We start from the raw sequence: 16,886 nt of genomic DNA on the forward strand, positions 1-16,886 counted from the left end.
CACGACAAACGTAAAATCCAAACGACAGAATATTATACTTTGCACGTCTGCGTGGTAGTTGACTATTTTAAACTCTGAAATAAATTTTTTTAGAACATACCTTCACATCATCAACTGCAATGTCTCCAGCCCATGATACTCCCTTGCTTGCCTCGATTATTATCTGGAGGTCTTGCTGTATGGTGATATGAGCCTGGTGTGGGAGAAATAAAAGAAAACTGTAAAGATGTGAATTATGTTTGTGTCAAAATTCTATGTCTTCTTTCTGTGATAAGCGCAAGGAATTTATAAGGTATTATATTACGAGTCTCTTATGATGAGTAATACTGCAAAAATAGACATTTCTTTATTTCTATAGCTACATTGCAAATTAGCATGGAAAGGGGAGTGTTGAAGTAGGATAGAACGCAATTCATGACCCTGTTTTTTGTCATATACCTGACCGTACAGCCACTGCGGTCCTCGGGTCCCTCTCCGTTGCCAGACCTTTTCCTCATATCCGCTGGAAATGGTGTAGTAGATGGTCAAGTCTGCGATGTCTCGTCCGTACATGAAGTACCAAAACTCCACACATAACCCTTCAAGACCTTACAAAAAAGTTGAAAAACAAATAAGTTTTGAACTATGCCACGAGTTTTCTGTGGCAACAGCACAGCATTGAAAACTTCACACCGTTAATCTCGGTGACCGGGCCTGCGTCAGTGGGTCAATAAAGCCTCCACAAGTATGCAAAATTGCCAGGGTAAAGCTCTCAAGGAAGCTTCCCAGTCCGAGGATAAGGAATCAATCAATCAGTTCAACAAAAAGACTTAACCACGCTGAGATATCCACCAAAGCAGCGGCTAAAATCAAGAAAGCCATTAGTACGCGCTGCACAAGACCTTCTGGCAGCCTCTGGTGGAAGCCCTAGCAAACAGTGGTGCCACGCGGCGTGGTATGAACAATGGTCAAGCAGCACATCTCCACTTCACCAAGTATTCAGATTCCCGCCCGAGAACCAGCTGGGCCATGGCAGCTCTAGACTTGCCTAATCAAGGCGTAACCGTTTGCTCACTGGTGTTGGACGCTATGGTGCAGAAATGTTACGCTGGGGCTTGGCAGAGAGTGCTGCTTGTGAGTGTGATGAAATGCAGACGGCAGCCCACATTATCAAGGATTGCCGGCTATACAGACCACCTCATGGCATGGAAGGCCTGTTTGCAGTCGAAAAAATGCTCTTACAAACGTTTAGCTGCCAACAATTTAAATTTCAAAAATAAAAAGAAAGTGTGCTCTATCAATATTAAATTATCCAGAAACTAACACAGCTTTGGTGATGAAACAGCAGGTCTTCTTCGCAACTGTGCTATTAAACGTTGAATCAACATAAACAAGCGTTTTTTTACGTCTTTTACAACTCACCAGGCGTTTGCACACTGCTGATCATCCTTGCTACGTCTCCCTCCTTCCCTTCAGTAGCGTCAATGTAGGCGTAGTGTCCTTCTGCGGTCTGCGTGGTGTGGTCCACACTGGGCCCGGTAGATCGAGAGTCGGTTGATCCTTGAGTTCGTAGCCATGCGACGTCACTTAGCTCAGGGCGGACATAGTAACAAAACCTAAAAACAGAATTGCCATTTTTGTTTTTATTTCTTTTGTCAAGTTTTCCGCTGCGAACCCGCCAGCATCAGGCCACCGCACGTCGTTTGTATCTACATAGGTGAAGATAACAACGATTATGTTGCTAAAAGCGAAACTCAATCTATTGCAGAGTTTAAACAATAAATGCTATTAATAGGCTACTACAAAAAGTGCCCAATACCAAGCAAAAAAGCTAAGCAGAGCAAATTACATCAAATACACTCAATACTTTCTAAAACCTCTATAGCATGTTTCACCCTTATTGCAGTGTTTATAACGTTTATTGTACCAAGTCAGCACAATGGAACTCGATGAAATCTATTCAAAATCAAATACAGGAAATTCATACTCTCGGCTGCCAGTGCAGATGTATCAAGCAATATAAAAAATCTTTAAACAACTCTAGAAAGCAACATTTCTTTTGAAGTCATTAGAAATAAAATCAAAGCTACAAAAATTCGTTATTCAATGCTCACCCATTCTCAAAGTCGCAATCTCCGTTTGTAGGCTGGTGATCAGGATGGGTCAACCAGGCCACTGTTGTAGTTGGAGGTGCGGGTGTGGGACAGCCTTCTAAGTTGACTGTGATGTCATCGATTGCTATAGTTCCCGCGGCAGGAGTATCAATACCGGCTGGGAATAAAAGTCAGAAACAAGTTATGCTTTAAATCATTGTCTTAAACAATGTTATGAGCAATTAAAAAAAAACACATGAGAAGCTATGACAGCAAAACTACTTTAAGAGATAAACTTTGCAGTTCACAAAAAAAAATATACCACAAAACAAAGCAAAAACACAGTGCCGAACAGTTAAGAAACCTTTCAAGTATAACTGCAAAAGATCGTTAACTACAAAAATTTGTTTTGATTTTTGTTTTTCTTTACCGACTCCAATTCCAAATGAATTATATGCAGATATCTTCAAATACTTTTCTAAGTACTTGATTTTATTATCGACTGCAAAGGCTTTCAAAGCATTTGTTCAAGTAACATATTAATAACATAACCCAACTTTAGCTTGCCTTCAAATACGAGCCAAAAATTGTCGACTTCCGTCACACGGACCCGTTGCTGTACCCACACGTTTCCGGTAGGTGTCGCCTGACTCCACACCGATGACGTAGGCTGGTTGTTAGTCGCTGTAGCGACATAGAGAGCAAGACTGCCAACACCGCTGCCATAGATGTGATACCAGAATGTGACACATCTGTAGACATACGTTGAAACAACGTAAACGTCTGCAGACTTTAAATCAATGTAAAACAGGAGTGATTTGATAGATAGGTTAAGTTGTTACCTCTCATTGCTAGTATCAACCACGAATGAATCGGACAACAAACGGGCCTTGTCTCCAGGGGCAGCAGAACCGGTGTCGACAAAAGCCGTGAAGCCATCGGCTGAACCTGAAAATAAATGTTAAAGTTAAAAAGAATGTCTTCTTTCATGAAGACGTCGCTATGGTTCTCAATCTTGTAGGTGATTGCTGTGGCAAATACATGTACGCAGCTTTGCATGAAAAACGTGAAGAAACGTTTCTTAAACTATGACAAGATTGGAAATTCTGTCTTTGGATTTAGCCTACAAGTCTATGCTATCGGTAAGCAGTGACTTCTTTGAGAATTTATTCCCTGAAGAATTTGTTTTTAAAGTGGTATTTGAAACAACAGTTTGTGGTCTCTGGAGTTGAGAAAATGGAAAATACAACAACTAAAATCACAAGACTTTTCACAGAATAAGCGCGTATTTACTTTCGAGTAAAACATATTTAGATAGTTATCGTAAATTCTTCCCACCCTGCGTATGATCAAACTGAGGCCCAAGGCTCCCGGATGAGGCTGCTGGGCTGTCTCGTAGCCAGTCCAATTGGTCATACCCACTCCTGTCATTGATGTATCCACACCATCCTGCCTCGAAGTCGCAATGTCCCGGAAGCGGACAGTTTCCATCCAACACAACTACGTCATCAATGGCGACGGAACCGGCAGCGACTTCAGCTGGGAGAATAAAAGAATGTCTTGAAACCAAAATCTTATTCTTAAAATTAGCCAATAAAATTGTTTTAGGCAAAAGATGAGATTTAATTAGGAGTCTGAGATTTAATCGACGTCCTGTATTCTAAAGTTATCTTTTTATTACAGCAATAGTAAAAGATAGACTATAGGCTACTCATAAAATTTCACATCACAGTATTGAACAACAATATGTTTGTTTTTGAACAAAAGTTGTTGCAATACCTCGTTCGGTTTCAAAGACTGTTTGCCACTGCAAGGAGCTCGGGTACATCTCGGCATAACCAAACCTCCACATGTCTTGCTGTTCATTTGTGTGCAGCCAAGTAATTTGCTCTTGGTAGTACGTAGTCCCATTGCCAACGCTCTGCAGCACCCTCAGAGGGCCATTATAGTCCAGCATATAGTACCAAAAGGTGACGCAGTTTCCACCTAAAAATCGAAGACAAGTTGACAAACGCCCATAAGATTATTTGCTGCAAGAATTTTTTTTTAAAGCCTTTAAACAGCTTATTAAGCTTGTGCTTTGAGAACATAACGTATGAACGTTGACTGGTGAAAAGACGAATGCATCTATGATGTGCCCTAATAAGCGACATATATGTATTTAGCAGTTTTAAGGCAAGTACGGGCGTGGGACTACTGAATCTTTTGACAAACCCAGATTAATGCATTTAAATTTGTATGCACAGCACTTCAAAAAATGAAATTCAGTCTTGCAGCTTACTATGAGAGCTGTACCGTTCGAAAAGGTGTGAAATTAACCGTAAGTTTCAACAAGCATACAGTAGAAGCCTGATTGCGACTGCACTGATGCTCAGCAAACATCTAAAAGCATTTGCCATAGTAAATATTTCAATATCATATCCTTACCCAAGCAATTTCCCCAGTAGCCCATATACTCGTAGGTGGTAGAACACCAAGGTTGGTCGTGGTTGTCGTATGTACATGTGTGATAAGTCTTGCCATTGTACGTGAAAGGAAAAGCACATTTATTTCCGTCTCCAGTCCCTCCAGTCGTATGAACGATACCGTAATCTTGACAGTTGATGAACTCTCCGCTGTATACTGGTGTTGTTGAACACCATGGTTGGTCATAATTGACAGTTGTGCAGTCATAATATGTCACTCCCTGAAAAGAGTATGTGATTATTGAGCAATACAGTAGACATGCTGACTGTTACCACATGCAATGACTTGCTAAGGCAGAGAAACATAACCGCAACACGCTTTCACCTGGTACTCAAATGGAAAAGCGCAGGCAGCTTTTTGTCCAGAAAAGAAAACTGAGGAAAGCAACCTTGCCCTGTCTCCAGATTGCGCTTCAGCAGGGTTTGCAGAGACGTAGTAGCCTCCGTCCATCGTCGTGTGGTCATAGGGCGGTCCTGAGCCCAGGTCTGGGTGTCCTGAAGAACACACAGAGTAAGAAAGTAACCTTCTATCCGATTTTAGAATTTATAAAGTTGAATCTTTAGCAAAATTAGGACTAAAATTATTGTCAAAGCAACAAACCGAGCAAATTGTACAAAAAATTGTAATGTTTTTATAAAAATAATCAAGACTTACATTAACTTAACTACAAATACAAAAAGAAATACCATAATGGTTTCTTTTCCACGAATAGCCGGCATTCTTGTCGTTGACCCAGTTGCAATAGTCTTCTTCAAACTCACAAACGGTTTCCTGTTCCGGGCAAAACCCATCCGTAAAAGTGATGTCATCAATGGATACGTCACCGTCCCAGCCTGTCAATCGTGAGACGTCAAAGGAAATTCGATAAGATGTATCTAAGCTGGTCCAGTGGATGTTGGCGGGTATCCAGTTATCTTCGACTCCCCCTTCTCTTTTCCAGATCTAAGGTAGAAAAATCACAAAAATACTGAAATTTTTATCAGCGCTGATGGTTTTGTGGGAATGCAGTTGCAATATTGCATTGTTTATATATTAAGACAATATAACAACATCATGTTGTTCAAAATAACTCATAGACGGCGTGACCCTAATCTGGAACTAGTTTAGAAGCTTCTGATTTAGTTACCAAAGTTTCTGTATTTTGCATCCACAAATTTATTGATTGAATACTGAGAACATAACAAAAATTTTGCAGTTGTTTCGACAGTATTTAAACCAATAATGGAGATTTAATTGAATTTTGAAAAATATATTCAAAATCAGCTGATAAAACATGGTTGTAATGTACGGACATACGGTTGATTAACTCTTCGAAAGTTATGTTAGATATTACAGACTATAAAACTCACTTCAACAGAAGTTCCATCAGCAAGCCAGCCAGAGACGGCCAACTGGCCAACATTGACACCATACATGTGATAGTGGAAGGACATGCAAATGCCGTTTGCTGCAGTTCTTGGGAAAAACCTATCGGTGACTAATCGGCTGGTAGTTTGGTCAGCAACAGTGGATGCGTCACCGTGCATGTAATAGCCTATGAAGATAATAAAAGCTTGCTATAGTTTTAATACCAAACAATGATTAATTCAATAACAATTACTGACATTTTCAACCACTTTAGATATTTACAGCTTAAGTCATTTTAAGCACTATCATACTTGCAGGTGAATTTTGTTGTCAACTTACATGATACCCAGTACCCACCTTCTTTTTTACTGCGACATTCCATCATGTTGGAGTTTTTGGAATTCTTAACTTACACAGTGGTAGAATCAAACCAAAATTTCCTACTTTGTGCCTCTGTGCACTATTGAAGTTACTCAACAAAATAGTTGCACCAATGATGCAATTGATCGTAATTTGTCAAACGTTTTATTGGGCCTACTAAAATTACATAATAATTCAAAAACAGATTGACGCTGACAAACCCTTTGTTTGACACAATGTAAGGAATTCGTACAGTAGACTATTTTTTTAACTAGTTGTCGCAACTTCACTGACCAGTTTCAGCAACGCCAATCACAGTTGCCATTCCAAAGTTCTTCGCCACGTAATTGCAAGCAAACCAACTTGGGAGGTTATCCAATGCTCGCGTTTTCTGTGTTAGCATCGCGAAACTGTCACGAAGCTCTAAAGATGAACAAAATAAAGCAAGTATTATAAATAAGAGCAGCAATGACCTGTCGACAGAAAGAAATACATTGTCTTGAAATAATTTTGCTGAACACATCAGTCTCATAACAAAGTTAATGTTGATAAAACCTGATATACTGTTATTCAAGAAACCTCACAACAGAGTCTCACATTACAAGCAATGTTTATTGATTGATATATAAGACCAGTCATAATTTATAAAATCTTTGGATGGCAATGTTGGTCTCTTAACTTCTTTGCATACTTATGCAGTCGAAATAATGATAATGTTATGCTTTTATTTATTGTCGCTCTACAACAGCTAAGGTCTTTTAGCAACAGGGCTCATTTTTAATTTTATATCAAGTTTACGATGTCATCACATTATTACCAGGATTTTTCTCTCTGCATTATGCAAGAGAGAACACAATCGGTACAGTTTTTAAAGTCTTCGATTTGGCCCGACCTGGAGTCGATCTCAGACCTACCAGCACCAAAGCCGAAAACGAGACCACTCGGCCACTGAGCTGGTCATTTAGTCGAAATGACAAAATCACAAACGTTAAAGTGACGAAAACTTGCAGTATTTCTATCATTACCCAAAGCAACAGGGCAGTTCTGGCCACCAGCACCAAGTGATTCCATAAACGCAACGTCAGAATCGTCGAAATTGTCTGGAAAGCTGGAATCCATGACGGCAATGGCTATCACCGAATCATAATCCACTCTGTCATCAAGGAAAGCTATCATTGCCTTGACCTGGAGACGAACGAGTGATCAGTTTTGAACGACAGAGCTAGGATTTTTTTACGATAAATTTTCTATCCATGCTGTTTCATAAAGAAATTTCAGTTCTAATGAAAAAAATCTACAGAAAATAACGTTTTCCTCAAACTGTGTCAGTGTCAAGAATTACGAGATTTTCAAAACCTTTGTTTAACATTTATCTAGTTTAACTGTTTGAAGGTTGGGGGGGGGCTGTCAATTCAACTTTTTTGCATCAACAGTTGTATCTCTAAAACCCCTGAGGCTGCGACTATGAGATTTCTTGACTTTTCCTAACTTTCATTCACCTCTATTGAGCTGAAATTTTGAGCAAATAAAGGTTATAAATTGAGAGATATAAGGCATTTCTCAGCACATCCTCTGAAATATTTCATATTCTATTGTTCAAAATTTTCCCACCAGCTGGATGAAAGTAATTAATTTGGCCCATGTCTCGTTAATCCTAACTGCTTCACAGCGTGAAGGAAATTGACAGTATGCGTGGACCTTTTGTTCTCACCACGGCTTATAAGCGACGTCGATACAAGAAAAGCTTCAACTTTGTTACGATGAGTTACCGTCGCTTGCGGTTGAAATTGCGTAAAATTAAACATAAGACTTGGTGCCAATGCATCTAGAGCGAGAATAGTTTTTCGCAGACAATTATGTCCTTTCAATCAAACAAAGCATAGGCTACAACGTTATTGCCTACTATAGAAGCTGCTCTGTAACATATTATGATTTTGGTTTCAAATCTTTCCTTTTGTCCGACACACTATCAAAAGCAGAAAAGGCGTCGATGTTCCCAAAGCTTCTCACATATACTTGTAAACATTTATTTCCAAGTCGACATGTAAAGATTTGAAATGCAATACGCTTCTCATTTGTGTAGGATAAACCAGAACATCACGCTTTTGTGAAAAGGACGATCGTTCCACCACGTTTATACGTGATGCAGCTTAGTTGAATCAATATATTCGAGGCTTCTTGTACCAGGTTCACTGTCACTGATAAACTAAACCGCGATGCAGTACCTCGCAAAGCAATTGTAGCGTAACATTTCCATGTGCTATAACTCGTCATAAATTGTGAAAACTTGTGTATTTACTTGTCAAGTTGTCTCATGTGAAGTGATAATTACAACTTGCCTGAGTAGGCCTACAGCAAGGGACAATCAAAATAGATGAAACCGCATTCATGGTAATATAGACGTTTTGCAAACTGCTCTTTTCGTTTTCAATATAATAACAAGAATGACAGCTTATTTTCACTAAACATATAAACAAATATCAAAAATTATGAATGAACAGCGCATCTATATTTTTCGGTTTAGGTTCAACAATGCATTCTAGCCGTCAAAATGATGGAATATTTGGTAATTTTGTTGAGACATACCATTGCCCAATCGTTGAATTTACATCAGAGATAATTTTATTAGATAGATTATCAGTTTCATGCACATGGTTTCATTCAGCGTTATAATGTTGTTTTTCAAGCCACGTGGCGTTCATGGTCATAACGCAACATTGCAGAAACAGCCAATATTGATACCAGGTAGGCCTACTAATTATTACGCCGCTTTCGTCGAATCTACGTCGCTAAACGACGATATTGTGCAAACGCCTGTTGGATTTCCCTTCTACGTGTAGTTTATCATAAACGTGAAGCATTGCTCAAAAAGCTAATCTGAATCACCATAGATAACCATAGCATTCATATAGTTTCATCATCAGTAAATATGTAAAGTGCACTTCACAATTTTTAACAACGGTCTGACAATTTATTATATTGCAAAGTTTTGATTTATTCTCGATTTTTATAATTCTGTGTAACAGTTTTTTTCTAACTAGTTTCTATGGGACTAACAATTTGTTTCATTATACATTTTCTTTAGTATTTCAACGCCATTATTAAAAAAATTACGTCCTTTTCACTTTTAAATAAAACATGGCAAGGCAAGGATTCAGTGCTGAAGAAATATTGCAACATGTTTTACTGGATTCTGACGACGAAAGCCAGGTGGATGATTTGGAGGATTTATGGCACTCCGATTCAGATGAAGAAGCGGATTCTTCTCCGTCAACTTCCGCAACAGCGATTCCGATCGAGATTGACGACCAGTTACCTTCCATGGGCGATGTTCAACCGGAGTTTGCGCCATCAGGACGGATTATAACATCGAAAAGACTGGTGAACAGCATAGATTCCTATCTCGACATGAACAACTACGATGCTGTTGAGTTTTCCTGACACACTGAAGTCTTATACAACTTTTGTAGAAAAGCCAAAGAACAGACAAGAGGGCGGCGTCAGCATTACTTGGTCTAATGCGAGACCGGTGCACAATGGGAGAAGGGGCCGGGCTAACATTATATCTGGCCCGATTGGTGTTAGAGGAGAAGCCAAAGAAGCCAAGACCCCTCGGCAAGCATGGGAACTATTTTTTTCTTTAAACATTTTGAACATTATTGTTCAAGAAACAAATAGAAAAATTGCCACACTCATTTCTCAATTGCCAGAGAGAATTTTAGATGACAGCAGGTACTGCTATTTTGGCCCAACCAACAACGAGGAGATGCTGGCCTTTGTTGAATTGGAGTATTTTCGGGGGCTTTTAGGACAGGCTGGTCATTCCACGGATGTATTGTTCAATCAACTGCAAGGACATCCCGTGTTTAGTGCAACAATGAGCAAGAACCGCTTTAAATTTTTATTTTCGAACATTTCGTTCGACGACCAAAATACTAGGCCGCATCGTTGGAAGAATGACCGGTTGGCCGCATTTCGAGTCGTTTTCGAAATGTTTAACGAAAACTGCGGCAAACATGTCATTCCAGGTGACTACTTGTCGTTGGACAAAACGCTATACCCCATGAGGACACAAATTGCCTTCAAGCAATATAATCCAAACAAGCCTGCGAAATATGGCCTTCTGTTCAAGTCGGTAAACGCCAGCAGATTCCCATACACATTTGCGGCATCGGTCTATTCAGGTAAACCGAAGGAAGAGCCATTTAATTTTTACGTTTGTGGAACAGAAGAACTGGTAAAAGGAATGGTGATGAGCCTGGAACAACACGGTGACCTTCAAGGTCGGAATATTTTGTATGACCGCTTTTACACCTCCATACCACTCGCGCAGTGGTTGCTTGACAGGGGTATAACGTCAGCTGGAACCCTCAACGCTATACGTAGAGGAATACCCCTGGAAGTGAAGCAAGTGAGTGGTAGGGAGAAATCTTCGTACGAAATTTATTGGCAGACGAGTGAGGCTGATCTCAGCCTACATTCTTATGTAGTAAAAACGAAGAACTCTGGCATGCGGAATGTGTTGATGTTGACGACCATGCAACCTCTATTGGGGATTACCAAGGATGACGGCAAAAAGAAGCCAGGCTTGTATAAGCTTTACGACTTCACAAAGGGTGGCACCGATATCATCGACCAAAGGATGGGTTGGTTCATTCACGTGCAAAGCGAAGTCCCCACGGTGGACAACTACTGCGTTTGCTTATTGAGAAGGTGCCAAAGCCACAAAAAATAAACTACCAAAAAACCGTGGCCAATGTCAATGCTGTGAAAAGCCTTTATGCCCTGCACATTCCATACGAGTATGTCAAGTTTGCTTTTGCGCAGAATAAACTATTTGAATGATTGCGGTTTTATAAACTTTGGCTTCAACCACAGCCTAAATAAAACGCGGAGCTCAATGAGAGATTTTCCTTTTTTCCTTTTATTAGACAGATAGCTATTTTTACGTTGATTCAACATATCAAGACGTTGAATACTTGTAAACATGTGCGGTTTTGCAATTAGATTGCTTATCAAAATCATCTATCCTTTTTTGTATAAAAAGTGGGTCATAAAACTAATCGTAATACTCGATGTAAAATTCAGCATTTTTATATGCTGAAACAGTATTGTATTCATATTTTATAAATCCATTTTCTATTTAGAAAATATCAATATAATGCGGTTTGAGCATAGCTGAATTTTAGCACGGATACAACGACTGATTTTATGACTTTTATACAAACAAGGACAGAAGAGAAGTAATCTAATTGCAAACCCGCGCATGTTTACATCGTCTTGCAATGTTGAATCCACGTCGAAATGATTGTATTAGCGTTGTATTCAATTTCTCGTATTATCGAACTGTAAATGTGCAGCCACTTGTAATTTCAATGTGCCTCATTGCATATTCTTAAATATTTCTGAATTTGTGTGTACATAACCTGACAGAACACAGGTTGCTTTACCATTGAATCAAGTTGAAAAACGTTGCTGCAAGAGCCTTGTGCCAATTGCTGCAGTCCGGTATTGCTGTAACCAAATCAAAATACTTATCAATATTTTGCTGCCAAACTGACATTTTTATCGCATAAACGCCCATTAGGCAAAAAAAAAAAGGCAGCTAATTCTTTGTAAAGTATTTCTCCAGGTTCACAATGATTTGACGCATAATAAATACTACTTTGAATAAATCTAAATATTGTTTGGATTTTAGTGTGTGGCATATGAATCTTAGAGAGCTTATTGAATCCACAAGAAAATGACCCGAGGCATTACAGATTTTCCTTTTGATGAAAAGCGTTGTGACGTTCTGTTAATTAATGAACCGTAACTGTTTTATTTTGAATTTCTTTCTGACTTCTGTTTATGTAAAGCATCATCGACTTTATCGGGTAATCTTACTCCTAGTACTAGCCTTGTATGTAGCCGAGTTCACATTGAACTTACATTGAGAGACGCTGTTGCAACTACAATACATTGCATTTAAACCGCTTTTTTTGTTGCATGATCTTCCATTCGTTTCGTGGATTACATAATAGTATTTGATAAACGCCACCCTGCTTCTTCAGCTGGTCTACATTTGTTAATAAAGCGTAGGAGTTGCTGTTCTTGGAACCGAGGTCACAAGATCATAATCCAAATTGGTGTGACACGCGTTCAGAAATCTCATTACTGCATGTAATTGATGAAGCATTGTTCTTTTAGTCAAGAAGCGAGCTTTATTTTGAGCGTGGGAAAAGTTATTATTTTGCATGAAAAATATAGGTTCAAATTGAGATTATGTAAAAAAAATTTAATCACAACATGGCAATGCATGTTCTTCATTACTCTACCAAAAAATAATGTGTAAACTCACGCTACAATTGCTTTAATCGCAAAATAATCCAAAAGTCATAAGTCACCTCAACATTTCAACGTCTATGAGCAGTTCTAAAATTCACATAGGTTTAATTTTCGGATATGCTCAGCGTGAATAATTTTACAAAGTGAATCCCAAAGTTTGAAACCGTACCTTAAAAAATAACAGAGATATCACTCCTAAAGCATAAGAAGAATCGACAGCCCCCCCCCAAACTGAGCAAGACTCCAGAGAGCCCAACCTCGTAAGGGTTAAACCAATCTAAACCAATGACATCACTAAGCTTGATCAAAACGCGGCAAAACACTGAAAATTATTCTATTTTGTTACACAAGAGGGTGGTAAAACATAAATTTTGTATAGAATTGAACTCATAAGAATTTTAAAGATGATTTGAATTTATTTCCATTTGATTACTTTCGCAATTCATTCGATTAAAATTAGTATTACATTTACGTTTTTGTTGAGGAGGTGTTCGATTACGATTAGTTTGGCAATGACTTTGTGTAGGCTACGATTACATATAGAAATGTAGTCGAATTCGATTGCTGGTGATACGATTAGCCCGTGTTTGGTGGGTATGTAGTGTAACTTACAACATAATTAAAATAACGCGGTGCTGAAAAATCCCGATTAGACACAACAGATAAGTGCTGTGTCATTCATCCAAACAATTCACGCTGACTTGCTAAAAACAGCGGCATGCATAACAAAGTATGAAGCTCAGCGTTATACTATTTTACACCAAGACAAGTGTAAACTTACTTCAGCTGCAGATCCATATGTGTCAAACACTTTCGAAGTAATATCCTTTGTCCTGATGTTGATGACAACGACATTATGTCCTCTGCCATTGACCGCATACTCCTTACCATTCACAGTGATGCTTGCATAATTTCCGTCCTCAAACCCTGCTGAGGTTGCTTCAACGTGGTAGACGCCTGGATTAGAAATTATACATGTTTTGTAAGTAAGTATCGGTAAAAAACATCAGCTAGAAAAATCAGCCCTTTTTACATTGATTCAACGTCTGCAAACGATGTAAACATGTCATCAGTGTAATCAATGTATCGATGTAAAAATGATTGATTTTACTCTCTAGTCTAGTTAACCATTATATGACGAAATAAACTGAAAAGTTAAAAATGAGCAACGTCTTGTATTTCGCACGTTTTATCAGCATGAGCAATTGACTTCTTTGAGTGTCCGAAGAACTTCCTGAGTGAACTTACTGTCTCCCCCCGTTGTGTGGTCGAAGCTAGGTCCAAGCCCAGTACTAACGCCGTCCGACGTTATTCCGGTCTGCCTAACCCATATTGGGTTTTGAGGGTCTTCGTTCACCCAGTCACAAGTCCCAGTCTCAAAGGAGCAATCTTCGGGCATCTCGCTGTACAAGGGCGGGGCTAAAGTGGTGACTGGTGGCACAGGGGTCAAAATGACACCTAAAAATAAACAAGTTATAGGAATATTGTTTATATAATACTGTACAATTTATTATTTTCATTTACAAAGCCAATATATTGTTAAGAAACGGTTTTTACAACCAACGAGTGGCAGAATGCCTTTCTTTTGCAATGTCATTGTCTTTCACATTACATGTCATTTTTAAGGATGCATGAAAACAAGGAACATTGTTTTTTTCCCACGTGCGGTGCTCATCAAAGCTATCAACTCCACATTACCAAAGGGAAAAGTGAACAGATATAGACCTTCAAATAGATCATGTGAGGTATTTTATAGATCGTGTAAACGTTAATTTCACGAGATCACCTCTTTTCAATTTTAGAATGAGCTTGTTTTATTGAAGGTTCAATCTTTGCATTAAATTCCTCAAGCATACCATTACAGTTGGATCCAATGTCGATGTCTATGTCATCAATGGCGATATCAGATGCATCCGCTACCGTGCTTTTGATGACTTCAAATATAATCCTGTGTTCTATTCCGACCTCAATGTCTACTTTCTTCAAGTGCCAGACGTCACCTTGGTCGCCTTTGAGAGCTGAAAACAAGGTGGATGATATAGGTGCTGTTTGCCTGTTTCACAACCATTTTGGTAACTACATGTAACAAGATAATGGCTTTGCTCGTAAACTCAATCTTCTTTCAAATTTGCACTATGAGCTGAAAATAAATGCAAAGTTTATGCACAAACGCACTCATGATCAAGAGTCATCATTTTGAGACCACTTGGTATCATGTTATTTAAGTAAGAAATTTGAGAAACTTAAGAAATTTATTTGAGTTGAGGTATTGCGACCGTTCCATATTTTAAACTGATTGTCCTGCTTCGGTACCATACACGCTATAACGTCCGCGTTTTATCGCTTCTACCTTTTTCTAAACCTCTGCTATGTTTGTCATATATTGTTTTTTCGTTATGATGGTCAGAAATAAAAACAAACTGAACTGAAAGAAATTGTCTCACTTGATGCGGTCTGCAAGCCATATTCGGTTTCAATTAGTACATTGAGTTGGCCAGTGGTCCTTCCAAGCATGTGGTAGTAAAACTTCAAACAAGATCCAACTGTTGGTAGGAATCTGTAACAAAACGTCACCAAGAACGACATAGTGTTGTCGAGCACCGTTGTTAAAAACTTGGAATAAACAATTTATGCTGTTTTTGAAATCAAAATTATACTTCTTGAATTCAAAATATCATAAATACACCAACAAATTTTTTAATTGATTTTACTATCTTCTTCAATATTTTTCCTCATGCTGATTGCTGCTACAAAATCAGGCGAAACAAAGGAAATTAAGACTATATGATAAAAATATCCCAAGCAAAAATAGAATACGTGCCAGTAGCTGGTCATTTTGGTAAATAAAAAAGATATGCTGATGGATGACCAATGATCATTACCTAATAAAAATAATTGTGAAAAGCAACTTTAATAAATAAAGAAATGACAAAGCGGCGACAAAGAGTAATAGATTTTCAGTTTCTTCGATGTCGTAGCGTGAAACATACAAAACCTTTCATTGAGTATAGTTAGATTTTACCTCAGCAGTAACACAATATATGTTAAAGATTTTTGTTTCTTAAACAAACATACTTCTCAGAGACCAGCCAGGCCTTTTCGCCTCCTAAATTCAGCGACGTAGATTCGACGTAAACGTAATGTCCTTTGTCGTTGCCTAAGGTGTGATCAGCCGACGGACCTGTGTAACCACTAGGTGTCGCGCCACTGCTCCAGATCCAATCAAAATCATCTCCTGCAAAAATAAAACAAATTCAAGTGACGACATATCATGTCAAAGACAAAAAAGATGTGCAAGCCATAAAAACATTTTTAGAGCATTGTCTAAAGCTAGCTCGATATTACAACCAACACATTCTTTTTCAGGATATATATAAAAAAAACTTTTCCAGCTAGCAAAATTAAACTTTGAAACATTCTTCTTCATCGTTAATTTAACATTGATTCAATGTCTGCAGAATGCAACAAAAAATTTTGCTCCTAAGGGTAACAGATCCTAAGTACAAAAAGCGCCATTTTGGCTTTAGGTCTTAAGAACTAATCGATGGTTATACGTAAATCATCAATCGAACGTAAAATAAAATCATATTTGCTTGGCCACCCGCACCTTCATCTTTTGAGTTGAACCAACCACAAAGATCTGTTTCGAAATCACATTTCCCTTTGGGCGGGCAAGCGCCAGGCAAGATCTTCACGTCATCGATGGCTATCGAGTACGACTGCGGGGCGCTCCCTGTGACAGCTTCAAACACGATCGAGTAAGGACTGTCACCACTGACTACCGTGGCACGTGCAGACTCCCACCGTGGACCCTGGGGTAAAAAACACATTCGTTTCTCTATCTTTGCCGCAATTAAGTGAAAGCGGAAAAAAATTGGTACAATTTACAAATTGTGAATGAAGTTAAGTAATTATCGCATTTGAGAATAACTGATGACAATGGCGTGGGCCTGGTGTGAACACAACATAAAGTACTCAATGTAAAGTTTCAAAGCCACTTTTGCAAGCATCACTGCCTGTCAGTGCAGACATGAGCATTTGTAGAAAAGATCAATGGTAGATTTTTTAGTTTGTTAATAACTAATATTTAACAATGAGATTTTCACACTCTATATCAATTTGTTTATGTTTAAAGGAGTTGAATCGTGGCCTACGAAAATAGATGGCCTGGACAACGTGCACAAGCCTTCAGAACTGACGGCTGACTTCCAAGTTTGTGATAAAGAAAAAACGTCTCCCAAGGGAGGTTTTTCTTGCGATCGTTGAGTCACATTCTAGAATTGATAAAATTTGTTTTTCTTTTACGTCGTTTCA

At 38.6% G+C, this 16,886-nt stretch overlaps 1 protein-coding gene across 1 annotated transcript in view; it reads right to left on the minus strand.

Moving 5' to 3' along the window:
- LOC145775871 (MAM and LDL-receptor class A domain-containing protein 1-like) overlaps window positions 1-16,886 on the minus strand; it is a 98,203-nt gene that overhangs the window by 42,285 nt on the left and 39,032 nt on the right. Inside the window, exons 54-73 of the mRNA XM_082587257.1 lie at window positions 16,180-16,384; window positions 15,648-15,807; window positions 15,017-15,129; window positions 14,429-14,590; window positions 13,821-14,030; window positions 13,354-13,529; window positions 7,271-7,430; window positions 6,540-6,668; window positions 5,888-6,072; window positions 5,225-5,480; window positions 4,863-5,032; window positions 4,500-4,758; window positions 3,852-4,058; window positions 3,411-3,611; window positions 2,915-3,020; window positions 2,640-2,824; window positions 2,094-2,250; window positions 1,402-1,595; window positions 439-587; window positions 101-193 (exon numbers count right to left, since the gene is read on the minus strand). Coding sequence (XP_082443383.1) covers window positions 101-193; window positions 439-587; window positions 1,402-1,595; window positions 2,094-2,250; window positions 2,640-2,824; window positions 2,915-3,020; window positions 3,411-3,611; window positions 3,852-4,058; window positions 4,500-4,758; window positions 4,863-5,032; window positions 5,225-5,480; window positions 5,888-6,072; window positions 6,540-6,668; window positions 7,271-7,430; window positions 13,354-13,529; window positions 13,821-14,030; window positions 14,429-14,590; window positions 15,017-15,129; window positions 15,648-15,807; window positions 16,180-16,384 — 3,477 coding nt within the window. The remainder of the gene's footprint in view (window positions 1-100; window positions 194-438; window positions 588-1,401; window positions 1,596-2,093; window positions 2,251-2,639; window positions 2,825-2,914; window positions 3,021-3,410; window positions 3,612-3,851; window positions 4,059-4,499; window positions 4,759-4,862; window positions 5,033-5,224; window positions 5,481-5,887; window positions 6,073-6,539; window positions 6,669-7,270; window positions 7,431-13,353; window positions 13,530-13,820; window positions 14,031-14,428; window positions 14,591-15,016; window positions 15,130-15,647; window positions 15,808-16,179; window positions 16,385-16,886) is intronic.

Source organism: Aplidium turbinatum, chromosome 8 (genome assembly GCF_918807975.1).
Source record: "Aplidium turbinatum chromosome 8, kaAplTurb1.1, whole genome shotgun sequence".
Lineage (NCBI taxonomy): Eukaryota > Metazoa > Chordata > Ascidiacea > Aplousobranchia > Polyclinidae > Aplidium > Aplidium turbinatum.